The sequence below is a fragment of the Cnephaeus nilssonii genome (genome assembly GCF_951640355.1).
Source record: "Cnephaeus nilssonii genome assembly, chromosome: 3".
Classification (NCBI taxonomy): Eukaryota; Metazoa; Chordata; class Mammalia; order Chiroptera; family Vespertilionidae; genus Cnephaeus; species Cnephaeus nilssonii.
The window spans coordinates 9,645,681-9,673,163 of record NC_137074.1 but is presented as its reverse complement, the minus strand read 5'-3'; the positions used below and the strand labels follow the sequence as shown (position 1 = coordinate 9,673,163).

Below are 27,483 nucleotides of genomic sequence, written 5' to 3'. Positions count from 1 at the left end.
AGAGAGACAAATTCTTGTGCCTTTTCCTTGGGAAAGGCAATGTCTCTCAAGTGTAAGGTCAAAGCAGCTGTAATCAACTTTCATGACACATATACACTTCTTGTACTTTGGTGTTTGAGGGGAAGCTCAAAAAAAAAACACCACACACCCATAAACTAGATTTCAGTTCAGCTCAAGGTTCCCATATTTCAAATACATATTCAAGGTAAAAACTGGTTTATTTACCTGATCTCCGCAGACTCCAGAAGAGAGTCTTCCCTCACCTCCTGCAGCCGCTGCTGTAAGAGAGTCAGGTCTTCCTGGTAATTTTTTTCTGCATCCCTCAATTTCTTTTCAAAGTAAAGTCTCAGCTGCTCCAGTTCTGACTCATGCTCAGTTTTCTCCCGTTGCTGCTGCTGCTCAAAGTCTCGCTGCAGATGTTCTAATTCTTCCACGTGAGACGCTCGAGCCAGAAGCTGCTCACGTAAGTCTTTAATAGAATGAAATTACACGATCACCTTAAACAGAAACACTTGGGAAAAACCGGGAGCTATTGAAGGTCCTGGTGCAGGGGGGCCAAATTCTAAAGGCCCCCAATCCCAGAACCTGTGACTGGCTAATGTGACACAGGAGGATGACCTGTGCCCAGAGAGATGACCAGCTATCTCAGTGTTCTCAGGCTGGAGGGAGAAGCCAGAGACTAAACATGTGAGAAGCATCCCATGTGCTGCTGAGCTCTGAAGATGGAGGGGCTGTGCAAGGAGGAATATGGGCAGCCTCTGGAAGCTGCGAGCGGTTGGCTGACAGCCAGCAACAACACAGGACCTGTCCTACAACCACAGGGACCTGAGTGAGCCAGGTCAAGGGACAGCCCAGCAACTCAATTCGGCTGTGGGTAACCCTGGACAGAAAGCCCAGCCATGCTGCCGGAGACCTTTGACCCACAAATCTTCAAGCTAATAACCATGACTGGTTTTGAGCCAACAAGTCTGTGATATTTTGTTAATGGCAACAGTAACACAGACCAGAAGAGAATGTGTCACTGTTGTTTTGATCAAGAGAAGGCTGCCAGCTGGTCAACAATAAGTAATCAGCTTTCAAATAAGAACATAAATAATTCACTATCCCAGAGATTTCAAAATCAGGGTTCCCTGTGAGGGTCCTTACATGCAAGGGTAAAGACTTCCAGTAAACATGCTAGAACCGGAACACTTGTGTGAAAGCATGCATGAAGTCATGTACACATTAAGTTCACCAGTGCCACCTGTGGCCTCCATCAGTGACACACAGACCAGAAGGAAAGACTGAGTGATGGGTTGACAGAGTGAGGGGTGACAGAGACATAGCCTTATTCACCACCATGCAGCAGACAGGGTGTTTCTGATCCTTTCTCCTAACTCTGGTCTTTGTTCCCAACAACACTCACCCAGTAAGGACAATCACTAGTTTAAAAGGCTCACTCTGGAGATAAGCAGCAGAAAAGCACACGTCTGTGTTTCCCCATTGTATCTCATGACCTCCCCCATCTGAAAGTGCCGCTAGGGAGCAGAGGCTGCTCTGACATGATTCTGTAAGGGGACCCAGGTGAGCTACCCTCGGTAATGGTGGCTGCAATTACGGGCCTGGAGACTCGGGATCAACACCCTCCAACACCAGAGGTTGGGGCAATGGGAGTCTACGCCAGGTGAGCTCATGGGATCCACACAGAAGGCACATCTGTGACCCCAGATGCCAGCAGCTCCTAGACAGAAGCACGCACACTCAACAGGTGCCTGACATCAACACAAGCAAACACTCATGATTAGGCAGCTTGCTTAGCATGAAACTAAGGTCCCCACCAACAAGCAAACTCCACACACCCATCTTTAGGAAGTACACAAATCACTCTTTGCACTCGCTACAATTGCTACATCCTCATTTCATGGTCCCACAATTAAAAACCCACAGCTTCAGCTTTTGAGACTCTGAATCCTCAACATGAAACTCCTCACCACTCAGTTCCTGTCTGTCAGTCCTCGTGGACTCAAGCTGGGACCACAGGCGCCTGACTTCCTCTTGTGAGTGAGCCTTCAGCTCTTCGTAAGATGCTTGAAGGTTCTCCAACTAGAAAAGGAAGGCGACAGTGAGACACTGACCGAGAGTGAGCCCCGAGACTGACAGGCATGAGAGAGCACATGAGTAAAAGCTCAAATCCCAAACATCCAGCCTAGAGAACAGCAGCAATGGCGGCACCAGAGAAAAACGATCGTTCGTCATGTTTAAAGGTGCCATTTCCCAATCGCAGTCCTATGAGCGCCTGGTATTTTTCTCACAGATCACCTGCTCAGGCCCTTGGCCTTGTTCCCTGCAGAGACCACCACTTCTCACTGACCAAGGACAAGAACTTTCTCTGTTGCCCTCTAAGTCAGGGGAGGGCCAATGGGTGGGTGATCAGGGACTGGGCCCCGTGAGATGGGCGCACGGGCTCCCTCCCAGGCTGCCAACTGGCACTGACCACAGGACTCAATCTCCCAAGAGGTCCCCCCATTGTTGACTTGAACGTGTTCTGCACAGGGGCCTTTCCTTCTCATTAGTGATCACAGACCTCCCTCATCCCTTGGTATGTTTGGGTTTTCTCTGCATTTCTTGTTCAATCTTCCTGGAAAGCAGCTTCTTTCAGGGGCGAAGAAAGCTAGCACACCAAACCTGTGCTATATGCCAGCCACTGAGAGAGAGAGAGAGAGAGAGAGAGAGAGAGAGAGAGAGAGAGAACACCAACAAAGCTGGGAACAGCTCCAACCTGCTTATGCACGGAGGCTCAGGGTCAGCATGGTCAGTCAGCCTGAGAGAGGGCAGCGCTGGCCCAGAGGCCCCTGTCGCCTTTTCTCATCCAGGGCACAGGACAGAAGGTACCTTCCTGTCATCTCTTTCTCATTAAGAAAGTGATGTGTACGCCAGCCCGGCCCTGGCTCTGCCTGGCCATCATGGCCTCAGTCTGGAGGAGAGGTGGTGGGAGTGGGTGTGAGAGCTGCAGGGGACAGAGATGCAGGCTCCTCCTGGGCTTGACTCCTCCCCCTCCTCATCTGTAAACCCACGCACAGGCCATGACTGACTCCATCCCTGGCTTACTTTCTTTTTAGTTTCCTGAACCAATGTTTGGGGGAATTGCTTGCTTCTTGGGTTTGGTGACAGAAATACTTCAGGTCTCAGTAGATCTGGCCACATCACCCCCATCCTGATATGTAGTGTTTCATTGGAAAGAGTTTTGAACACAGAAGCAGCAGGAATGTTTCTGCTCTTTTCTTAGAAATTTCTTTATTGAATTGTGGTCACAGCATATAGCCCTCCACCCCTGTTACCTGAAGTCTGTAAGCATCTCGGGGGGACTTGTAAAGAATGTGAATTATCTGTATCTAAGGCTGAACATATAACTGTCAAATCAATCTTACATTCTCTGTACCTCACCTACCGGCTCCAGCAAATACTGACAGTTGTCTTAAATTAGTACTTAAGCAAATAACAGAATATGAAACGACCTCCATCTTAAACCTTCTAAGTAATTAAAAAATCGCCCACCTCCAGCTGTTTTTCTCTTTCCTTCTCTCTGACTCTCAGGTCCAGGTCCTCCGCGTGCCGGCAGCGCTCAGACTGCAGGTCTTCCTGGAGCTTCTTCACAGCAGCGTCATGTTGAGCCTGCAGAGCCTGGAGGGACACTGAAGAGCAGAGGCGCTCGGTTTACAACAGCACAGTCTTCTTCCTCGGCGTACTATTAGTAATGACAGTTAGCACTAAGAGGGCCACCTCCCACTCAAGGCCCCCAGGCTCCTTGCAGGCCCCTTCTCAGCACCGCTGCTCTCCTCGGGAGTGAGGGAGGGGTATAGGCCAGCTGACCAGCAGACAGCTGTTCTGACAGGTCGGGTAATAGGCAACAACTCCATAAAAAGTGAACAATGCAATACTACTGTTTGGGTAGCAATTTAATAATGGAACATGCAAAAACTATCCCTGAAATGTAAGTTTCAGGGAACTTGTAGTCAATAAGGGGAGACCCCACGGCTGACTGTCCTGAGACAGCCCTGCACCTCTGTCAGCCGGGGGTGTCACAAGCACTGTTATCTGACATTTGAACACACAAGCAGTTCATATTCACCACAAATCTAGCGAATCATGGAGTTTATTCCAGAATTACTCAAGAAAATTTAGTCCCCCTGTAAGACCTGCTCATCTTAATTAAATACTCACATTCTGCCTGATTTTTGGCTTGAAAAATCTTCTCCAGCTCAGTTTTCTGTTCTGCCAATTCTTTCTTAAACTGGCTTTGTAAATTCTCCAATTCTGACTGATGCTTTGCAGATAATTCTTTGCGCAGGCTTTCTAAGCATAAATCTCTTTCAGACTCCCAGTCTTGCTTCAGGGTCTAATTTAAACAAGGAAAAAGAGAGTATGACCAATAATTACCTGTCATAAAAAATTTTAAATCGTACCTTTGAAAACTAGGAAGTCACTCCCTGTCTAGACCAGACTGTCACCATAGGAAACCGGCTCTGAATGTACAGGACCAAAATATCCACAAGGCAAACCACACATGAAAAGAAACAAGGCAAACCTGCCCAGAAACAGAACACACAGCACAGGTGTGTGGTCACTCTCAGAGATTCATGTGTCTGCCCCACAAAGACCTGGGGGGCAGGATGCTACAATGATGTTACTGACATCTGTGGGAGGGCCAGGCTATGTGCCAGGTGCCTTGAGGAACAAGTCCCCACCATCCAGCCTAGCAGGTAGGGGTTGGGGCACAGGCCTCCAACCCAGGACAACCATATTCCACCAGTGCCTGACCAGAGCACCCAAGACAGAAATGCCCACATGCCCCAATGTCACACATCTAACATCACCCATGTTCCCTGATGTCACCCATTTCCTCTTCTGTCATCAGTGCCAATGGCCCCTCCACAAATGTAGCTTTCAGAAGGGGACACATTACGAGAATCAGAAATTCCAGTGAGAGACTGCCTCAGAAAAGAGCTAATTCTGTTATACTCTAAAACATAACTCTTTCCCCAAAAATGGGGTGTGAGTTGGGAACAGCAGGACAGTAATGGCCATGCCAGTGCGGTGAGCACTGTGAACAGAGCCAATCATGGTGCACGCAAGGTAGACACCCGTGACTAACCGCTTTGCCCTTGAGGCACAGCTCTTCCCTGAGGTTCCCTGCAGCGTCCCAGAACCCACACTGCCCACATCTCAATTGCCGCAGTCCACACCTCCCTGCATGAGGACAGGGGTCTGTGTCCGAAGCACAGCAAGGGCCAGGACACAGCAACCACTCAGAAAACCAAACTTGGGATGGAAGAGCCTCATGTTACACAAGTTGTTCTGACAAAATCAACTTGTAAAAATAAAAGACCGCTTTACCTCTGAAAGAAAACACATCACACTTCGACCAACACAGCCCACTAAAGCTCTGACTGGGTTTGTTTCATATCAAGGTGAGGGGGTGTATTTCTGTGGGGATTTTGAGTGCAGGGGTCAACCTGGTGGGATGGGCAGAAAAGGGAAATCATGCACACACAGAATACAGATACCTCTATTATCTGGACATTTCTCTCCATTTCTGATTGTAACTTCTCCTTCAGCTCAGCTGCAAGAAAAACATAAAAAGTCGTTCACATCACTGAGCCTCAGGTTTTTCCACAATCTGATCACCCAGGAGCTAAAGGGCTCCTGGCTCTTGCTGGTTGCTCCACGGGCACCCACCAGCATCAACAGAAGAGGAGGCATCTGTGAGGGAGTAAGAGTATGATGATGTCTGGTTTAATTAACAAATCATATACATGCCCAAACCAAAGAGTGTAAGATTTACACCAGCAGAACAGTCTGAAATAAGCGGGCAAGGCTGGCTCCAGACTGCATACTCGCTGAGAGCCTTGAACATCTCTTCCTCTGGTAATGGGACCTGTCTGCTCAGCACCAAGCCAGATTCCACGCTAGGTGCTGGAAGAAAGATAAAGATGTTCTAGGACCCAACAACTCCCAACCCTGAAAGGGAAGAAGCACAAGAAAAGAGGAGTAAGTGCTGGGAGGTGGAGGAGGGAGACGGGACTGGACCCATGGGCACAGCCAAGTTAGCACGGAGATGTGGGTGCACACCTGGCGATCAGGGCACCAGGTAGAGATGGCAGGAGCCTCAGGAAAGGGCCAGGTTAGAAGTGGGGAGAGGGGGTGCCATATGTGCACAGTGAGGGTGGCCTGAGCAAGTCCAGAATTAAGGCAAAGGGCCAGGAGCTACACTGAAGGCAGGTCCTGCATTATCCACACGGGCCATGCCACGGCAGAACCTCGCAAAACAGAGGTCAGACGTGGGCCTCTTTATAGACCTGCTCTTGGATGCCATGAAAAAGAGAAGACAGCTTTGGGAAAGGCCTAAGGCAGAGCATGTCTCGTATTTTAAAACCCTGGCCAGTGTAGCTTGGTTGGTTGAATGTCATCCCATGCACCAAGAAGTTGCCAGTTCAATTCCTGGTCAGGGCACATGCCCAGGTTGTGGGTTCAATCCCTGGATGAGGTGTGTACAGAAGGCAACCTATGTTTCTCTCTCACATCAATGTTTCTTTCTCTTTCTCTCTCTCTCTCTTTCTCTCTCTCTCCCTCTCTCAAATTAATAAAAAGATATTTATAAAAGGAAATGAAAAAAAAGAAAGATCACTAAAAAATATATATATACATACACACATACACAGGGATACACACGCACACACATGTATTTGCATCATTTTATATATACATATAAATATATATATACACACACACACACACACACAAACAATAAACACATCATTTTACTTCCACATGCATATACATATATATGGGAGTAAAATGAGGTATTTGCATTTGCTTGAATCTAGATGAAGACACAGAGACAGCACTACAAGAACCTGAGAAGAGCCTGGCCCGTGTGGCTCAGCGGTTGAGCACAGACTAGGTCACCAGGAGGTCACAGTTCGATTCCAGTCAGGGAACATACCCAGGTTGTGGACTCGATCCCCAGTAGGGAGTATGCAGGAGGCAGCTAATCCATGATTCTCTCTCATCACTGATGTTTCTATCTCTCTCTCCCCCTCTCCCTTCCTCTCTGAAATCAGTTAAAAAATATATTTAAAAAGGAACCTGAGACCCAGAAAGAAAAGGACTTCTCCACACACCTGGAGCCAGCATGCTGCTTTTTTTTTTTCCAAATGAAAAACTCAGCAAAAGGGCAGATAATCAGGTGCTCACACCAGCAGGAAAGTGGGATGACTGCCAGGGGTGTGGGATTCCTTTTTGGGTGACAAATGTTCTAATCGCAGACTGTAAGATGTCTGCATACCTCTGACACACTCAAAGCCACTGACATGTACACTTTCAATGGGCGAATTGTGTGGTATGAGAATTACTGCTCAGTAAAGCTATTATTTAAAACACATTTACAAAAAGTTGTGACTAACAAAAAAACATTAAAAATTAAACACAAAAGTATATTTTAGACATAAGCTCAGTCTAGGCTAGAGAATCAGGAGATAAAGATGGTCCTGGGCTGCCCATCAGGAGCACCAGGGCCCCACTGGGCACAGAAGAGCCTGTAGGATGAGGGAGTCTGTGTCTAGGAGCATCCGGTCGGGCTGGATAAAACATGGCCTCAGCCTAGACTGAGCTTATGTCTAAAATATACTTTTGTGTTTAATTTTTAATGTTTTTTTGTTAGTCACAACTTTTTGTAAATGTGTTTTAAACAGTCACAACGACGCAGATGTAGAAACCTCAGTATGTAAGCAAAACACCTCCAAAGACATCATTTCAAAAGTTAACACAAGCCCGTTGAAGAACTGGAAAGAGGCAAGGGGACAGAGAGCAGGATAAGGATATGCAGAGCTGGATGCACCGCTGCCAGCCAGGAGGTAAACAAGGGCCCAGCGATGGTCAGGAGCAGGTGCCCACACATGGAGCACACCACACAGCTCCCACATGGACAGGGAGATCAGAGCATGAATGCCTCACCTTGGAGGTGCCTCTGATGGGGCCACCTGCTTCCCCAAATACCAGAAATGAAAGCCCATGCCTGCCCACACACACATACCTGTCTCACGGCTGCACCGCAGTGCTGCCTCCTCCCGCTCACGTGCATGCTGCTCCCTAACAAGCTCCAGCTCCAGCAGCTGGCGGTTCTGCAGCAGGGCCAGCTCCTGGGCATGCCGGCCATTAAGCATGTCCCGCAGTTCCATCAGTGCCGTCTCCTTCTCCCTCTGCAGGTTGGCCTGCGTCAGCTCCAGCTGAGCTGTGTGCATGTTGCTCAGACTCAAGCGCAACGCCTCCAGCTCCAGGGGCGGCACGGGCTGCAAGGAGAGAGGCGGTGCTGCGGAGGCACTGGGGAAGCAGCGCTAGCTTAAGATGTGGTTGGAGAGCTCTCAGGGGAGTCGGATGTTCCTGACTGACCAGGGCTTCTTAGCCCCTTAATGCCCAACACTGCTGTGTATAAGGAGTATGATTGGCCACTGATAGGAAAGTACGGGCTGTGCAATGAGTGTGTCCCTGGCACCTGACCCAAATTGCTGCCACCAAATGCCCACGTGTGTTCCTCTACTTTCAATGGCTCCGCTTAAGACGTGCAAACAAAACAAACCAGAAAAATAGACACAGTAAGCCTCCAGTGCACATCCATCCACTGTGACAAATCTCTCCTACCTGCCAACCTCCCAGATCCCAAACCCACTGGGTCCTGGTCTGAGTGACAGCATCTGAGTCACCTGGGTCTGCAGCTGTACCTGCTGCATCTCTGCGGGCAGCCCCACCATTGACCACTGCTCCCTGTCAGGCTCGTCTTCATGTCGGCTCATCAGTTCAGCAATTTCAGGTTTACATTCTTGTTCACACTCCTGAGGAAGGAGAGCAAGAGATGTGACCCAGAGAATTCAGTCACAAAAAATAATGATGATATGCCGGAGAGAACGGAAAACATACATCCTCGTTAAAACATGCCCATGAGTGTTCGCAGCAACACTATTCACAACCACCAAAAGGTGGAAGCAACTCAGTGTCCACTGATGGATGACCTGATAAACAAATGTGGTGCACCCACACACGGGATTTCACCAGCCACAAAAAGCAGTGACGTAGGACACATTACATCACTGAGAAGTTGAGGAACACATTCAGTAAAAAAAGCCAGACACACTCACAGATCCATTTGCAGGAAAAGTCCAGAACAGGCAATCCACAGACAGAAAGTAGACTGGTGGTTGCCAAGGGCTGAGGGAAGAAGTAGGGAGTGATGGATAATGGGAAAAGGTTTCCTTTTGGGGTAACAAAAATGTTCTGGAATTAACTGTGATAAATTCACAAGCTATTAAATATAATAAAAGTCACTAAAAATGGTGAATGTCATGTTATGCAAATTGCATCTCAATAAAAATAACCATAAAAGAATATACAACCTGTTGGAGTAGGTTAGTATAAAGTTGAAACCTCAGAAACAGAGGCTGCAGGTATTATTACTGGGTGAGCAGAGCCTGTGTACCCCTCCGTCATTGTGCAGAAACTGGGACATTAAGACTGATCGCAAGCCCGCCCTCCCGACACACTCTGAGTCGGAGACTGCCTCATAGGGCCATGCTGGAGACCAGATACACACAGCTGACTATGTGAGACAAGAGAAGCACTCTGCGGGAAAAAATCAGAATGTTATCGCTATCCTCCATGCATGAAAGACGAACTTCTCTCTTTAACATCTAGAGAAAAGGCCAAAGGTCACAAAGAGGGCCGAACTGGGCTCAAACAGAAAGTCTGGAGAGACCTTCTATGCAGGGGCAGCATGAAGGACCTGAGGCCTGCCCTGGCCGGTATGGCTCAGTGGCTAGAGCATCAGCCTGTGGACTGAAGGGTCCTGGGTTCGATTCCGGTCAAGGGCAAATGCCTGGGTTGCAGCTCGATCCCCAGTAGGGGGCGTGCAGGAGGCAGCCAATCAATGATTCTCTCTCATCATGGTGTTTCTCTCTCTCTCTCTCCCTCCCTCCCTCTCCCTTCCTCTCTGAAATCAATAAAAATACATTATAAAAAATAAAAGGAACTGAGTCCTGCAGGGGCAGCTCTGCCTCAAGCCTCTGTGCCCCAGTTTCCACTTTGAGAGAGAGGGTTCTTAAAAGACTGAGTTCTCTCTCTGATTTAGGTTTCTACAACAGAGAGAAGTCCTCTGACAAGGAACACTCCTTAACAAGAGAACCCTGAAGATGCATACCTTTGTGAGGACCCCAGGCTGTTCTGAACCGTCACCATCCAGCTTCTGCCAGGGCTGCTCCGAGTCCTCTGTACTTGCTCCATCAGGGTTCTCCAGCTAAGAGTGGAAGGGCCAGAGAAGAGCAGTTACTCTAACAACCACCGACCACGGTTGCAGCCTCAGGCCCTCTCAGCCCCTCCACCTGCCAGCCATACTGACTCCACCCCACCTGTTCAGAATCTGCACTCTCCTCCTAAACCATTCTCTTTTTATGCAACACATTTACCATTTGTTATCACATTTCCACACTGCTGCTGCCCCTCTCTTTATTGAATTTTGCTTCTTTAAATATTTTCACTGTGTACTGACACCTAAATTACTAAATTTTAGTTTCTCAACAAATTCTAGTCTTTCAGACTCATGCACTTAATTTTAATTTCCAAGCTCTTAATTTTATATAAGTACAAATATTTTATCTTCAAGATCTCCCCTTTTTACATAGAATTTTCCTTTAATAATTTGTAGAAATAATAAATGAAGGTAAAAAATAGAAAACTGTTTTAAAATATTAATTTATGTGACACCTTAATCAATAAAGAAATTTAAAAAAAATAAAAAATAAAAATAAAAAAATAAAAATAAAAAAAATAAAATAAAATATTAATTTACTTCTTTAAATAATAAATCCAACCCTAGCTGGTTTGGCTCAGTGGATAGAGCGTCAGCCTATGGACTGAAGGGTCCCAGGTTCGATTCCGGCCAAGGACACATGCTGGGGTTGCCAGCTCAATCCCCAGTAGGGAGCTCGCAGAAGGCAGCCAATCAATTATTCTCTTTCATCATTGATGTTTCTATCTCTCTTCCCTCTCTCTTCCTCTCTGAAATCAATAAAAATATATTAAAATAATAAATCCATTAAATAATAACATGTTTATGAACATTTTCCCAAGAATTATGACAGAATTTTAGAAAAAATATAAAACTTTTCATTTAAAATAAGACTTCTCGGAGGATTAAAAATGGCAGCAGAATAAGTGGATGCTGCACAGACATGCTCCCAGGAATAAATTGGAATTACAACTAAAATACAGAAAAACTTCCTGAATAATCAACAGAAAACTCACAGGGGAGAACCCTTATACCCGAAGACTGAAAGTGGAGACCGCATAGAGACTGGTAGGAGGGGCAGAGGCACAAAAGGGCTGGCTGGCGCCCCCCGACAGCAACCGAAGTCCCAGAGAGATATCTCAGCTGTGGGGGGTTGCCACTGAGAACCCTGGGATCTAATTTCCAAGTTGGGCCCCTCAGCAGAAAGCATCAAAACTGAGAAGGGTACCCACATAACATCTGGCTGTGAAAAGCAACGGGGTGCTGTCTGCCAGGAGTGACAGCTGAAAATTCAGGCACCCTCTTAAAGAGGCAACGGCACAGAATTCCCTATGGAGCCACCCACTTTGTGCTCTGGCAGAGGGAGGGTGCAGTGGACTGGAGCTGTGAGAACAGAAGCCAGGACTGGGGTCTCAGGGGATAGAGCTCACAAAGGCAAACACCCCAAGTTTCCTGGGCTGAGTCATTCCCTCACTCAGCAGAGGACATCTTTCCCACCATGGACATTTGCCTTGCTTGGGGGAAGATAGTTGACACACCCTCTTGGAAAACACGTTGCCCTGAGGCCACTTAAGAGAATTAAAACAATTAGTCTCCAGGCAGAAGCAACTGCCTGCCCCACCCTGTTGGGAAAAAAAACTCTCGCCACACCTGATGACCATTGCTTGGGGGGGCAATTCAAGTCGGAATCCTATCAGTCTGTAGGCAGAGGTGTTTTCTGGAGGCTTTGAGTCTTTGCCTGATGTAATTAGTCAGAAACAGCCTTTAACACTGTCCTGCACTAGAGATTGAGAGGTATAGAGGGGCTTTCCGTCTAAAAACTTGGGTGTGACAGGGTCACAGACGTGGTGGCCGTAAGGGACAGAAGAAATATTTGAAGAAACAAAGACCAAAATTTTTCCAAAAATAATGACACATATCAAGTCAGAGCTTTAACCTTTTGCACTCGGATGTCGAGTGTGACTCGACACGGTTAGCATTAGAATAAAGGAATCGAGAAAAAAGCAAGTGAGTGCAAAGGGTTAAGAAGTGGAAAGAACCTCAAGTAGGATAAATACCATACACATAGACACATCCCATGTCCCTATACACATCATTTCCACACTCCTGAAAATTGAAAGAAAAATGCAGAAAACAGCCAGAAAAGAAAGACAGTTTACATATAGAGGAATACAGTTCCCCATATATACTTCAACACCTTTTCAATCTAAATATGTTGAAGAGCAGCCTGGTAATTCACAAATGGGCTTTGGCTCCATCCACATTACAACTGGTCATTATACTGGCTGGTGCAAGGTTATTTATGTCTTTGTGAAAAATGGGATAATGGATACAGTTCAATTTGGAAAAGATGCATATGTTTATCTGAAGAATCCACCACGAGATTTTCTTCCGAAAATGAGTGATTACAATTTCAGGATTAGCAGGCTTGGTTTCAGCAAGAAAAGGTTCTAGATTTAAGAAAATTGCTTATCCATTGGGGATGGTCACTTTAGGAGCAACTGTTTGTTACCCAGTTCAGTCCGTAATAATTGCAAACGTCACCGGGAAGAAGGCATTGCTACAAGTCAGAAAATTTATGAAGCAGTTAAGTCATTGTGGACAAAAAACAACAAAAAAGAGTCACTTCCTGAACCTAAAGAAAAAATTAAGCTAGAAAGCTCTGCTGAAATAGAAATACCTGCAAAAACAGCTCACGACCTGAAGCACTCAATGGCTTTGCCAACAGAACTAAGATCTGAAACAAAGAATTCACATCAGAATTCACCTTAGGTGCTACACAGTTTATGCCTGACCCCAAGCACATGGATCATGGGCAGTCCCACCCAGAAGATGTAGATATGTACAGAACTAGAAGCTGAGATAGTCTACGTAGAGAATTACAAGATGTATGAAGTTTCAAATGATAATAAAAGAAATCATGGAATGGGTAATTGTGATGCATAGAGCATAATTTAAAGCAAATTTATTCCATACATCTTCTAATATATAGTTTGACCAATCAAGTAAGTGATTACAACACAAACAGCAAATACTATCCAAATAATATTAAATGATTGGTGAAGAGGCAGAGGTAGTAGTATTAAGATGCATTTGATGACTTAATGGTGTTTATAAACAAAAAATAGAGCAAATATGTGAACAATTATGAGACTAAGATCTGAAAAAATAAGTATGTACTTATACACACATATATTTGCTTTAGCTTTTTCTCACTATCAATTCCCAACTTGTGACATTAATGTCAGCTAAATTAGAATGATTTGTGGCCCTGCCCAGTTTGGCTCAGTGGATAGAGCATTGGCCTGAGGACTGAAGGGTCCCATGTTTGATTCTGGGCAAGGGCACATGCCTGGGTTGCGGGCTCGATCCCCAGTAGGGGACGTGCAGGAGACAGCCAATCAATGATTCTCTCTCATCATTGATGTTTCTATCTCTCTCTCCCTTCCTCTCTGAAATCAATAAAAATATTTAATAAAAAAAAGAATGATTTGTGGAAGGATCTATCTCTATCCTTCCCTTTTTCATTTCCCAGAGCTGGAATAAAATATTCATATTTTATGAACAAACAAAAAAAAAGAGAGAGAGAGAGAGGTGTAGAGGATCTACCTACTACATAGCCAAAATTAGGAGACAAAGAAACAACCCCCAAATGAAAGAACTAGAGAATTCTCCAGAAAAAGAGATAAGAAATTTATCTGAAACAGAGTTCAGAGTAATGATGACAAAGATGCTCAACAGCATGAAAAAGAAGATATAGTAACTATGAAAAAAGAACAGTCTGAGATAAAGAAAGACAACACAAATAAAGAACACATTGGAAGGAATACACAGCAGATTAGGGGAAGCTGAGGATCGAATCAGTGAATTAGAAGACAGAATTGAAAATATATAATAGACAAATATGCAAATTGACCGCACCTTCGCTACACTCAAGCCACGCCCACCAACCACGCCCACCAGGAAACGGTTGCAGGGACGTTGGGGTGTGGCGGAGCCCAAGGCCAGGAAAGCCTCAGGCGGAGGCTTTCCCGGCCTTGGGCACCAGCGGGGAGCCTGCACGGATCGCAGGAAACCATTGGGGGTCGGCTCCTGCGATCCTTAGCAGGGATGTTGGGTGCGGCCGAGCCCAAGGCCACCGCCCAGGGCCAAGCCCTGACCCTGAAAGAAGGCAAAAGGCGGTGGCCACAGCCAAGGCCTGGGTCCCCGGTGCTGGCAGAAAACTGGTGCAGGCAGCCAGGTGAATGAAGGTCTATTGCACGAATCTTCGTGCAAACGGGCTACTAGTTGAAAATATCATTCAATCAGAGCACAGCTTAAGGGAGCTGTGGGACAATGTGAAACATAACAATATTAGAATAGGAGGTGTGCCAGAAGAGGCAGAAAGGGAGAAAGGCATAGAGAAGGTGTTTGAAGAAATAATGGCAGAAACGTCCCTAACCTGGTAAAGGAAAAAGTCACATAAGTTCAGGAGTCACAGAGAACCCCAAGCAAAAAGAACCCAAACAGGCCCATGCCCAGACACATCATAATTAAAATACCAGAAATTAAAGACAGAGAATCTTAAAGGCAGCAAGAGAAAATAAAACTGTTACCTACAAGGAGTTCCCATAAGGCTGACACCTGATTTCTCAGGCCAGAAGGGAATGGCATGAAGTACTCAAGATAATGGAAAGCAAGTATCAAGTATCAAGATTACTATATCCAGCAAGGCTATCATTCAAAATAGACGGTGAAATAAAGAGCTTCCCAGACAAAAAAAAAGGCCAAAAGAGAACATCACCACCAAGCCAGCATTACAAGAAAAGCTAAAGGGACTGCAGTAACAAGAAGAAACAGAGAGAGAAACCTAGCCATACAGAATTAAAATGGCAGCCGAAACCGGTTTGGTTCAGTGGATAGAGTGTCGGCCTGCGGACTCAAGGGTCCCAGGTTCGATTCCGGTCAAGGGCATGTACCTTGGTTGCGGGCACATCCCCAGTGGGGGGTGTGCAAGAGGCAGCTGATCGATGTTTCTCTCTCATCGATGTTTCTAACTCTCTATCCCTCTCTCTTCCTCTCTGTAAAAAATCAATAAAATATATTTTTAAAAAAAGAATTAAAATGGCAATTAAAAAATACCTATCCTATATAATGAAAGACTAATATGCAAATTATCCCCTCGACGGGGAGTTCAACCGGGAGTTCGACCAGGGGGCGGGACCGGCTGGCCAACCTCCCGTGTCCCCTCACCCTGGCTGGCCCAGCCCTATCAGCCCCAACCTGTGCACAAATTCGTGCACCAGGCCTCCAGTTCTATATAATAAAGGGCTAATATGCAAATTGACCAAATGGCGGAACAACCGGCCGCTATGAAGCACACTGACCACCAGGGGGAAGACGCTCAATGCAGGGGCTGCCCCCTGGGGGTCAGTGCGTTCCCACATGGGGAGTGCCACTCAGCCAGAAGCCAGGCTCTCATGGCTGGCGAGCGCAGCGGTGGTGGCAGGAGCCTTTCCCGCCTCCACGGCAGCACTAAGGATCCCCCAAGGGGTCCCAGACTGCAAGAGGGTGCAGGCCAGGCTGAGGGAACCCCCTCCCCTCCAGTGCACAAATGTCGTGCACTGGGCCTCTAGTCAATAATAACCCTAAATGTAAATGGATTAAATGCTCCAATCAAAAGGCATAGGGTAGCTGAATGGATACAAAAACATGACCCAACTATATGCTGTCTACGAGAGATCCACCTCAAAACAAAAGACACACAAAGGATGAGAGTGAAGGGGTGGAAAAAAATTTTTCCAAGCAAATGGAAAAGAAAAAAAAGCTGGAGTAGCAATACTCATCTCTGACAAAATAGACCTTAAAATGAAAGCCATCACAAGAGACAACAAAGGTCACTACATAATACTAAAGGGATCAATCCAACAAGAGGATATAACCCTTGTAAAACATATATGCACCCAATATAGGAGCACCTAAATACATTTAAAAAAACTTCCAGAGGACTTTAATGGCGAGATCAACAATACAGTCATAGTAGGGGACTTTAACACCCCTCTGACTTCACTGGACAGATCTTCCAGACAAAAACTTAACAAGGAAACAGAGACTCTAAAGGACACACTGGATCAGATGGATTTAATTGACATTTATAGAACATTTCACCCCTATGCAGCAGAATATACATTCTTCTCAAGTGCACATGGATCATTCACAAAGATAGACCACATAACAAGTCTGTACAAGTTCAAGAAGATTGATATCATCATATCAAGCATCTTCTCAGATCACAGTGGAATGAAATTAGAAATCAACTACAGTAAAAACACCCAAAAACATTCAAACACATGGAGGCTAAGTAGCATGTTATTAAACAATGAATGGATTACCAACGAGATCAAGAAAGAAATCATAAACTTCCTGGAAACAAATGAAAATGAACACACAACAACCCAAAATCTCTGGGTCACAGCAAAAGCCGTCCTGAGAGGGAAGTTCATAGCACTACAGGCATACCTCAAGAAACAAGAAAAATCAGCAATGAACTATTTAACCCTACAACTTAAAGAACTAGAAAGAGAACAATAAGAAAAGCCCAGAGTAAGTAGAAGGAAATAATATAAAGATTAAGAGCAGAATAACATAGAGACTAAAAATAAAAAAATAAATGAAACCAAGAGCTGGTTCTTTGAAAGGATAAATAAAATTGATAAACCGTTAGCCAGACTCATCAAGAAACAGAGAGAGGACACAAATAAAATCAGAAACGGAAGTGGTGAAGTAATCACTGACACCACAGAAATACAAAGGATTAAAGAAAATACTATGAACAACTCTATGACAACAAGCTGGACAATGTGGATGAAATAGAGAAATTCCTTGAAAAATATAATCTCCCAAAACTGAATCAGGAGGAATCAGAAAACCTGCATAGGCCAATAACAACTGATGAAATAGAATTAATAAAAAAACTCCCACCAAACTAAAGCCCAGGTTCAGATGGCTTCACAGGGGAGTTTTACCAAACATTCAAAAAAGAACCAACACCTATACTCCTCAAACTATTTCAGAAAATCCAAGAGGAAGGAACACTTACAAACTCTTTTTATGAGGCCAGCATTATGCTAATTCCAAAACCAGACAAAGACACTACATAGAAAGAGAATTACAGGCCAGTATCCCTGATGAACATAGATGCTAAAATCCTCAACAAAATATTAGCAAATCGCATCAAGAAATATATTAAAGAGATCATACACCATGACCAAGTAGAATTTATTCCAGGGATGCAAGGCTGATACAATATTCGCAAATCAATGAACGTGATATCACATAAACAAACTGAAAGACAAAAATCACATGATCATATCAATAAATGCTGAAAAAGCATTCGACAAAATCTAACCAATTTTTGATAAAAACTCTCATCAAAGTGGGAATAGAGAGAGCATATCTCAACATGCTAAAGGCCATATATATGACAAACCTACAGCCAACATCAGACACAATGGGCAAAAACTAAAACCATTTCCCCCTAAGAACACGAACAAAACAGTGATGCCCACTTTCACCACTCCTGTTCGACATAGTACTGGAAGTGCTAGCCATAGTGATCAGACAAGAAGAAGAAATAAAAGGCATCCAAATTGGAAAGGAAGAAGTAAAACTATCATTATTCGCAGATGACATGATATTGTACATAGAAAACCCTAAAGACTCCATAAAAAAACTACTAGACTTAATTAATGAATTCGGCAATGTAGCAGGATACAAAATTAACACCCAGAAATCTATGGCTTTTTTATACACCAATAATGAACTCACAGAAAGAGAAACTAAGAAAACAATCCCATTTACCATTACAAAAAAAAAAAATTTAAGATACCTAGGAATAAACTTAACTAAGGAGGTAAAAGACCTGTACTCAGAAAACAACAGGATGTTGAAAAAAAGAGATAGAGGGAGACATAAACAAATGGAAGACTATACCGTGTTCATTGACTGGTAGAATCAACATCATTAAAATGTCCACACTACCCAAAGCAATCTATAGATTCAATGCAATCCCCATTAAGATACCAACATAGTATTTCACAGACCTAGAAAAAACTCTCCAAAAATTCATCTGGAATAAAAAAAGACCCTGAAAAAAAAAAGACCCTGAATAGTCTCAGCAATCCTGAGAAAGAACAAAGTTGGAGGGATCACAATACCAGATATCAAGCTATATTACAAAGCCAATATTCTCAAGACTGTCTGGTATTGGCACAAGAACAGACATAAAGAACAATGAAACAGAACAGAGAACCCAAGCCATTATGTTCAATTAATATTTGACAAAGGAGGCAAGAACATACAATGGAGTCAAGACAGTCTCTTCAATAAATGGTGTTGGGAAAATTGAACAGATACATGCAAAAAAATGAAACTAGACCACCAACTTAAACCATACACAAAAATAAACTCAAAATGTATGAAGGTCTTAAACGGAAGACGGGAAACCATAAAATCTTAGAAGAATCCATAGGCAGCAAAATAGCAGACATATGTCATAGCAACATCTTTACTGATACAGCTCCTAAGACAATGGAAACTAAGGAGAAAATAAACAAATGGGACTACATCAAAATAAAAAGCTTCACCCTAACCGGTTTAGTTCAGTGGATAGAGCGTCAGCCTGCGGACTGAAGGGTCCCAGGTTCGATTCTGATCAAGGGCACATGCCCGAGTAGCAGGCTCAATCCCCAGTAGGGGACATGCAGGAGGCAGCCAATCAATGGTTCTCTCTCTTCATTGATGTTTTTCTCTCTCTCTCCCTCTCCCTTCCTCTCTAAAATCAATAAAATATTTAAAAAATAAAAGTAAAAAGCTTCTGCACAGCAAAAGAAACCATCAACAAAACAACAAGAAAGCCCACTGCATGGGAGAACATATTTGCCAATGTTATCTCCGATAAGGGTTAGGGTTAGGGTTAGGGTTTAATCTCCAAAATTTACAGGGAACTTAACAAAAGAAGATAAACAATCCAATCAAAAAATGGGCAAAGGACCTACATAGACACTTTTTGAAAGAGGACCTACAGAAGGCCAAGAGACATATGAAAACATGCTCAAAGTAACTAATCATCCGAGAGAGGCAAATCAAAATGACAATGAGGTACCATCTCACACCTGTCAGAATGGCTATCATCAACAAATCAACAAACAAGTGCTGGAGAGGATGCAGAGAAAAAGGAACCCACTTGCACTGCTGATGGGAATGCAGACTGGTTCAGCCACTGTGGAAAACAGTATGGTGTTTCCTCAAAAAATTAAAAATGGAACTGCAATTTGACCCAATAATACCACTTCTAGGAACATATCCCAAGAAAACAGAAACACCAATCAGAGAGGATATATGCACCCCATGTTCATAGCAGCACAATTTACAATAGCTAAGATTTGGAAAGAGCCTAAGTGCCCATCAGCAGATGAGTGGATTAAAAATCTGTGGTACTTCTCCACAATGGAATACTATGCTGCTGTAAAAAAAAGAAGAAAAATTCCAGATTTGTAGGTAGTGTATTTGTAGGTGGTATAGGTGAAAACTATTTTTTTTCCATAAGGCATGCCAGATACATCATGATTTTGAGTCAAATTCTGCCCTCAGCTGCCAGCTTTCCAGCTCATTCTAGCAAACATCTAAATCTGCACCAGCCCTGTTGCACACAGTAGGAAATACTTACAATTCAAGGCCCCTTATCTATAAGGCACACAGGAAGAAGTTCCAAGGAGAGTCCACTTACGGTTGATCAGGAGGCCCTAGGGAAGCCACACAGGGCCAGCATCCTCAGTACTCTCAATGCCCAAGTCCATTTCCACTCACCTGCTACACCTGACCTTTGCAGCTCTCAGGACCTTGAGCAACAGAATGTGGTGCCTCCTCCAGCAATACCACATTTCCACACCTTCACCCCCTTCCCTCCTCTTCCCACGTTCAGCAAGAAGGGAAAGGACAAAGAATGACAAGTAGGTGGATTTGAAAGTAGGTGAAGGAGTATTATAGTTTAAGTATCCAAAGAAAACACCTGTTAGAGGGGATGATGCACACAGCCACACCCGATGAACTCATACTTATAAAACTTCCATCACCAAAGCAAGCACCAATACTGACACTGCCTTCAAACAGTCAATCCAAAATTTCTCACAATCATACAAAGATAAAACATTAGGGAAAAAACCCACAAAAATATACTCCCTTTTTGTAAACTAAAATAAAACCCCCTTTCCCCACATTTGAGAGGCAAAAACAAAGCGAAGACCACCTTTTGTAAATTACGCTAACAATAACTAAAAGATGAGCAAAACATAATGCTGAGAAAATTTACCTGAGCTGCTGCTGCCCCATCAGGGGTGTCACTGCATGATGTGGCTTTGCAAACGTCCCCTCCTCCCAGGAATCCACGGTCCTCGTTGGCTACCGGACTCTCCTCCTGGACAGGCGCATCGACAGTCGAGCTCTTCCTCTTCGCCGTCTTTTTCTTCGAATGCGCACAGTCACCTTTTGTTTTTCTCTGTCGGAAGTGAGCAAGCTGTGCAAAAATGTAGAGAAGTAGTAAAGACAAAGGTAAGTGAGAAAAATGTAACAGCACCACAAAGTCAGCAGGCTTGTGGGGAACATGAGGCTCTGGGACTGGCTCAGTCCACTTGGCCACACCTCGCCAGATTCACATTAACCAACAGATCTCTGTCCCCCACACACTGCCTTCATTAATACCTATGATGCCAGGATCTAAGCTCAGAATTATATCCAAAGAGTCTAGATTGAAGACTGTTAATTATGCCTGTATACAGACAAAAGAAAGCAAGACAGCCGAGTGACAGAATAGCTTTTCTAGCCACTGGAAATTTACAGAAAAATAATATTTTAAAAAGTACAACTATTGAAAAAACTGATAGCTCAATGAAGGCATGTTTAAGGTTTAAAACCATGTAAAAGCTAAATCTCTCCCTTTTGCCCCCATTTTCCACCCAATCAAGAAAATATATAGCCTAGCCAAAATTTCCTAGCCATGGATTCTGAAACCAGTACAGAAATAGCAAATAATTAATTAAGCCAGGTCAATCTAACATCCTCCTTTATGGAATCAGATGTTCTAGTTTTCATGACACAGCTCACCAAAGCACCAGGGACTCCACAGAATGTCGCCCATCATAAGGCACAACCCAGCTCATTCCGTCCCTCAAGTCTGGGGGTTTCAGACTCTGCTCACACACCCTCTCCCACTAACACCTTATTCAAAAGGTATGAGATCTAACATCAATTTTTCACTGATGTCACAAAGGGGGACATCTGTTCCTTCAAATGACAACTGTGTTCATAAAAGCAAATGCATTTAACAAATGTTTGTCCACAATTCCATGGACACAGGAAATTACACTAGCCATTCATGTGAGAAAAGCTGTCTGTCAAGGACAGACAATGCCCTCAGAACCAGCCTCATCTATTTAATTTTATTTTAATTCATTTGTTTTATGCCACACTCCATCCAAATTGCCTTCCTGCATCACAGTCCTTGTTTCTGGCCTGTGTTTGCCCAACAAGAGGCATATTGTTTCTTCTCCAGATGAGGTTAATCACCACCCTCAATGCTCCTTCAAGCACATTTACTCACATTTACAAACCACGACAAGCTCAGGAATACAGTGTTAAAACTAGGCTCACTTTCATCTCCTATGTGTGACAGGCACAAGCAAAGGGAGCAAAAAACAGGCCACAGAACTCCCTATTCAAATCCTAGTCAGTAGTTTCACCTTCACAGGAAGCCTGAATTGGGCCACTCTGTCCTATGCCTGTTATCCTGCCATTAGACACTGCTGTCCCTGTCACTGCCTCACACCAATCACTGTGTTCTGAATGATTTCTTTAATGCAGTGGCCCTTGGTTTTCTCAAGGGAAGGAACTAGCAATGAATACCTCCTACTATCTAACCCATATGAAATCGCCACGGTTTGGCCATATCTAACCTCAAACACAGCAACTTCATGTGGCTCTCCTTACTACTAGCTGGCACTGTACAGGCTCTCCTTCTTTCATTCCTGACAGAGCAGGTCACTTCCAACAGCCAGAATGGGGTGGGGCCGGAGTCACAGCCAACATGCCCAAGCCTGCTCCACTCTAACTCTGGAGCCCAGGTCTATTCAGCATGTGCTGTAATCCCCACAACATGCCCCCAAAACAGTGAGTACCAGAAGGCATTTCTGTGAAAACCTTGGCAGAAGAGAAGTGATAAAAGCAAGCCTGGAAACACATGACTCCAGGACCAGTGAGTTCACTTGGGCATCATCCACAACCCTAGGTAGGATACAGCACTGCCCCCAGGAGGCTCGGCAGGGTGTCTGTAGCTTCCCTAGGAATCCAGCATTGTGGGCGGGCTCCAGGCACCTCCATCAACTTCACCTGCTCAAGACCGTCCACCTGGGCCCAAACAGCAAGGAAGCAAGAACAGGAGCTTCTGGCCCTAGATGGTTTGGCTCAGTGGACAGAGTGTCAGCATGCGGACTGAAGGGTCCCAGGTTGGATTGGGGTCAAGGGCACATGCCAGGGTTGCGGGCTTGATCCCCAGTAGGGGGCGTGCAGAGGGCAGCCGATCAATGATTCTCTCTCATTGATGTTTCTATCTCTCTCTCTCCCTCCCCCTTTCTCTCTGAAATCAATAAAAATATATTAAATAAATAAATAAAAGAACAGGAACTTCTGGACCCCGGGAATGAACAGTAGGTCAGCGGGAGGTAGTATTCCGCAATGTAAAAGGTCTCCTGCAACAACACTCGGAAACCTTTTTATATTTAAATAATACTGCAGAGTTCCAAGTAAAATGAAAATCTGCATGTAGTTTTAAACGGATGGAAGCAACCTTGAGCCCTAAGAAACGATCCTGTGTCTCCCAGGACTGCAAGGAAGTCACAGGTCCTAGAAGTCCTCCAGGAAGCCTGAGCCGTGACGAGGTGGAGCCGCAACAGGTGCAGCTGTGCACAGGTGTGCCACTTATTGGCTGTCCAGGGTAACGAGGACACACGAGGTAGTGAGAGCGCCCTTCCCTTCACTACCCGCCTGCCCTTCGCTTTCAGTTGGGGTCCGGATGTGGGTGGGCAGTGAGGGACGCGGCGCGTTCCTAAGGCACTACTGTCCGTTAGGGCGTCTCGAGACCTGGCGGAGACTACACCGCGAATCCAAGAAACACCGCCACGCCAGGCTCCCGGGAAACACGGGAGGGGGGCCGGGCAGAGACCCCCACCCACCCGCACCGCCCCTCCCGGACCAACCACAGCCGCCACGCCCCTCGAGTCCCGTCATGCCCTGCGCTCGGCATCTCAGAGAGACGCCAAGCGTCCCCCGCCGCTGATTGGTGGCACCGCGGTAGGGGCGGGGTTGGGCAGAGGGCGGCGGATTCAAGATGGCGGCGGCCAGGAGGTGGCTACCGTCCGAGTGAACAGAGGGCAAGAGTGCGGCGGCAGCCTCCGCCTGACTGCGTTCGCTCCTGGCTGGGTTGGTGGCGGGCCCTGGATTCCTCCCTTAGGAGCCCACACCAGGGTAGCGGGAGGAGTCGGCGCTATCATTTACCTTCGCTCTTCCGGCCTCCACCTTTCTGCGCCGCTGCTCCTGTTCATCTTCTTCCATCTCCCTCCAGGCCTCCACGCGGGCCTCCTGGGAGGTGACGGAGCCGACGCGGCGCTGCCTTCGCTCTATTTACACTCCCTCCCCCTCGCCCGGGCTCTCCCTCCCCCGCGACAACTGTCACGCAGACGTGAGCCCGCCCCTCTCCGCCGGCTTCGCCGCCAATCAGGGGTCACATTCCTGCCCTTGCGCACGCGCGCTCAGAATGGCGCGGCTGGCGTAGAACTCCGCCCCTGCCGCTTGCGGACCACCGATTGGCGCGATAACGCCCCAATCAGCGGAGCGCGGTGGCCTCGACCTCGCTGTGGTTGGTCGATTTTAAAGGGGCCGGGGTACCGCCTTGTCTGCGCAGTCGCTGGGCCTGCGGTCCTGCTCTGGGCAGGGATGCTGAGTATTCACGTTCCGCCGAATCCGGAGTCAGCTCCTATGCCAAAGCCTTTGGACCAAGCGTTGCCGTCACTTTCATCCCGATTCGTCGTTCGGTTGTTAGACGTGGACCCCTGGGGAGTTGAGACCTACCCCTAAAGGAGCTGGGGCGCTTGCAGAACCCACTCCACCTTCCTCTTCAAGGAAGGACTTCGAGGCCGGCTTCTACCCCACGATCACCCAGGGAGCGGTTCCTAGAACCCGCCCCCTTCGTCTGGGAAGCAGTGACTACCCTCAGGGCTGCAGTGGGCATCTCACGTCTCGTTCCTGCTGTCCTAGATGCCCTCATCCTCGTTCCTCGGGACTGAGCCCTGGTCACTGAGCCCTTCTTCGCTGGAATGCTTTTTTTGTTCATTTCACAGACAGCCAGCAAAATTATTTGGATCCTTTCCTATACTGTATGTCCCTTCCCTATTGTATGACTTCGCTTCTACCTCCTTGCCTACGGGCATCTGGACTGAAGGAGCCCATGTGCCAGGGCAGCCAGTTATGAATTCGGTGGGGACCTGGGTCAGGACCTTTAGTTACAGCCCAGAGTTGCAGGGACAGGTTGCCACGGGGACTGGCACCACTCGTGGACCAGTGTATTCTTACTGGAGACAGTGCCAAATTGAGGTCGGAGTTCATGTGTCTACCCCCAGCTTGTAGCTCCTGGGTGATGCAGCATAGGATTTGACTAGAGCGTCCCCCAGTCATGGGTCCACTCCAGCATCTCTGCCATAAAACAGTCCCCTGGATCAAAGAATGTTAATGAAACAGGCCAGTAAGGCAGGACAAGCAGAATAGGGAAACTGAGACCAGATAGTTATACAGCAGTTTGCAGCCATCTGGAAAAATCAAGATGCCAAGTAGTTACAGCCATCTAGTAAATCCTACTTTCCCTAAACCAGGACACATAAAAGTAAATGGTTTGCACTTCTCCCCAACCAGAAAGTAAATAGCTTAAATCAGCGGTCGCCAACCGGTGAGGTCCGAAAGGTTGACGACTGCTGGCTTAAATCACCCTACACAGGGACACGGCAGAAGTCCGATTCTGTAGCCAGTGGTGTGTAGTAGGGAGGACAGGGTGCCATGCAACAGAAGTTTTGCCAGCCACACCCAAGGACAGATGAAGTTAAGAGAATAAATCTCATTTTAGTACATCAGCATAAAGCTGGTGGATGTTCTATTGAAATCCTCCCCTAAGACCATCCCTGAACTCCCAGCCTTTAAAACCCCTCAAAGGTCCCAGTGCTTTGTGCTCTCTCCCAGGAGCAAGCCCATGCCTCTCCCTGCATCCTTTCCCCACAGGGTGCATCTCCTAAACTCTAAGGACCCCACCAGGCTTGCAAACAGGGCAGCAATGGGCAGTGGTAGTTCATTCCAGATAAACCCGCTGAGCCTGTCCCTAAGGCCCCCCTTTCTTTTACTTAGTGAGGCAAAGCAGACCAACCAGCCCGGGTGCATTTCCCCAGCCCTTCTTTGTTTCATTGTCCACAGCTTTGATAAACATCCTCTAAAATTCACTGGACTCATGTGAAATTTTTCCGGCACAAATTCAAGAACCCACACACTACAGGCTAGTCCTAGGCAGACCTCTTCAGTAACATTAGGAGGGACCCCCCCCCCCATGCTGGTGGGGGGTTCTGTAGAGAGGGGCATGCTGAGGCCCTGCAGACAGGAAAGGAAAACCCATACCTGTAATGCACATCTATTGCTGTTAGGACAATCTTTGGGATGAGAAACATCTTTGGATGAGGAACTGATGCTTCTCTCTCTCTCTCTACCACTCTCTCTAAAAAGAGCAATGGAAAAAATATCCTCGGGTGAGAATTAAAAAAAAAAAAGGAAATGAAGTATGGACTTTTAGTTAATGATAATGTATCAATATAGGTTCATTAATTGTAACAAATGTGTCATACCAATATAAGATGTTAATAATTGGGGAGCCATGTGTGGGACCTCTCTGTACTATGTCAATTTTTCTGTGAATCTAAAGCTGTTCTTAAAAAATAAAATTTGGCCCTGGCTGGTTTGGCTCAGTGGGTAGAGCTTCAGCCTGTGGACTGAGGGGTCTTGGGTTCGACTCTGGTCAGGGTTGTGGGCTCAACCAGTGGTGGTTCTCTCTCTCATCATTGGTGTTTCTATCCTTCTCCCTTCCTCTCTGAAACCAATAAAAAAATATATTTAAAAAAAAGAAAAAGTTTGTTTTATTGTAAACTGCCAAACAAGTTCATACTCCCTAGGATGTATATACCCCTGGAGTCACCTCCTTAGCTACCTTGAGTTACTAAGTTAACTAGTTTTTGTACACACTCAGACCTGTTAGAACATTAGGGTATGATACATATAAAACCTAAAGACTGAAGGGCAACTTAAGAGATTTTAGCCCAATTTCAGCCACCTGATGCAAGTCTCTGGGTTGGCTGCATTGAGGAGAGGGCTGTAAGGTGCTGAGCCCTGCTCCTACCCCCGCCCCGGACTTTGGTCACCGCTCCAATGTCAAATCTGTTCTATCTCTTCATCAGTTCGGTTGACCCATTTGTAAACCTGAAATGGAAAGCCAAGGGAACCAACAACCACGCCCTCTGTTCCATGGGGCCCTGCCCTTCCTACCACACCACTGCCCACTAAGGCCTCCCCTGCTGGTCGGAGCCTCCCACTCACACCTGCCCCAAATGTCCCCGCCACATAGCTACCAGGACGCCCACCACTGCCTTGGCGGGGTCCCCTCCTGGCAGTCCCAGCGCTAGACTCATGTCCTGCCCAGTGGGATGGGGGCCCAACCTGTGTCCCTTGAGGGGCCAGCTGGCCTGTGGGGTGGACAAACCAGGGAGCCCCTAAGGGGTTCTTTGGCCAGCTCCCTGGTGCCCCCCCCCCCCATGCGGCCCAGAATTTCCTGAAACCCTCAGGTAGCTGGTGCCGGGGCTTTGTCTTGCTCTGAGGGTGCCTAGGAGCAGCCAGGGGCCTGCTGGCCTCCTGGAGGTCATAATGCAGAGTGCAGGCTCCTGAACGGAGGGGAGGTGGGTATGGCTGAACCCTCCCCACAGCCTCACCCTCTTCTGGGCTCTGTCACGGTGGGGACCGTGTATGGTGGGGCTGGGACTGTCCTCCCGCCAGGACCCTGC

At 46.2% G+C, this 27,483-nt stretch overlaps 1 protein-coding gene and 1 pseudogene across 3 annotated transcripts; one reads left to right on the top strand and one right to left on the bottom strand.

The window, feature by feature from the left end:
* Positions 1 to 276: 276 nt before the first annotated feature.
* On the bottom strand, positions 277 to 26,084 carry LOC307096100 (pericentrin-like). 2 transcript variants are annotated; one of them, XM_079765661.1, is made up of 9 exons: positions 23,897 to 26,084; positions 20,661 to 20,864; positions 10,226 to 10,321; positions 8,757 to 8,867; positions 8,072 to 8,327; positions 5,544 to 5,599; positions 4,201 to 4,375; positions 3,535 to 3,671; positions 277 to 469 (listed from the first exon to the last, which is right to left on the bottom strand). In XM_079765661.1, exons 1-9 carry the CDS (start codon positions 23,951 to 23,953, stop codon positions 422 to 424), a joined length of 1,140 nt encoding a protein of 379 aa, XP_079621787.1. In that variant the 5' UTR covers positions 23,954 to 26,084; the 3' UTR covers positions 277 to 421. The 2 variants fall into 2 exon arrangements, 1 of the variants encoding a protein (XP_079621787.1); XR_013813243.1 differs by lacking the exons at positions 277 to 469; positions 3,535 to 3,671; positions 4,201 to 4,375; ... (2 more) ...; positions 8,757 to 8,867; positions 23,897 to 26,084 and having other exon boundaries at positions 20,661 to 20,968.
* Positions 12,421 to 13,173, top strand: LOC307096115 (MICOS complex subunit MIC27-like; annotated as a pseudogene). The gene has a single exon. The product of its transcript is annotated as an MICOS complex subunit MIC27-like (transcript).
* Positions 26,085 to 27,483: the final 1,399 nt, after the last annotated feature.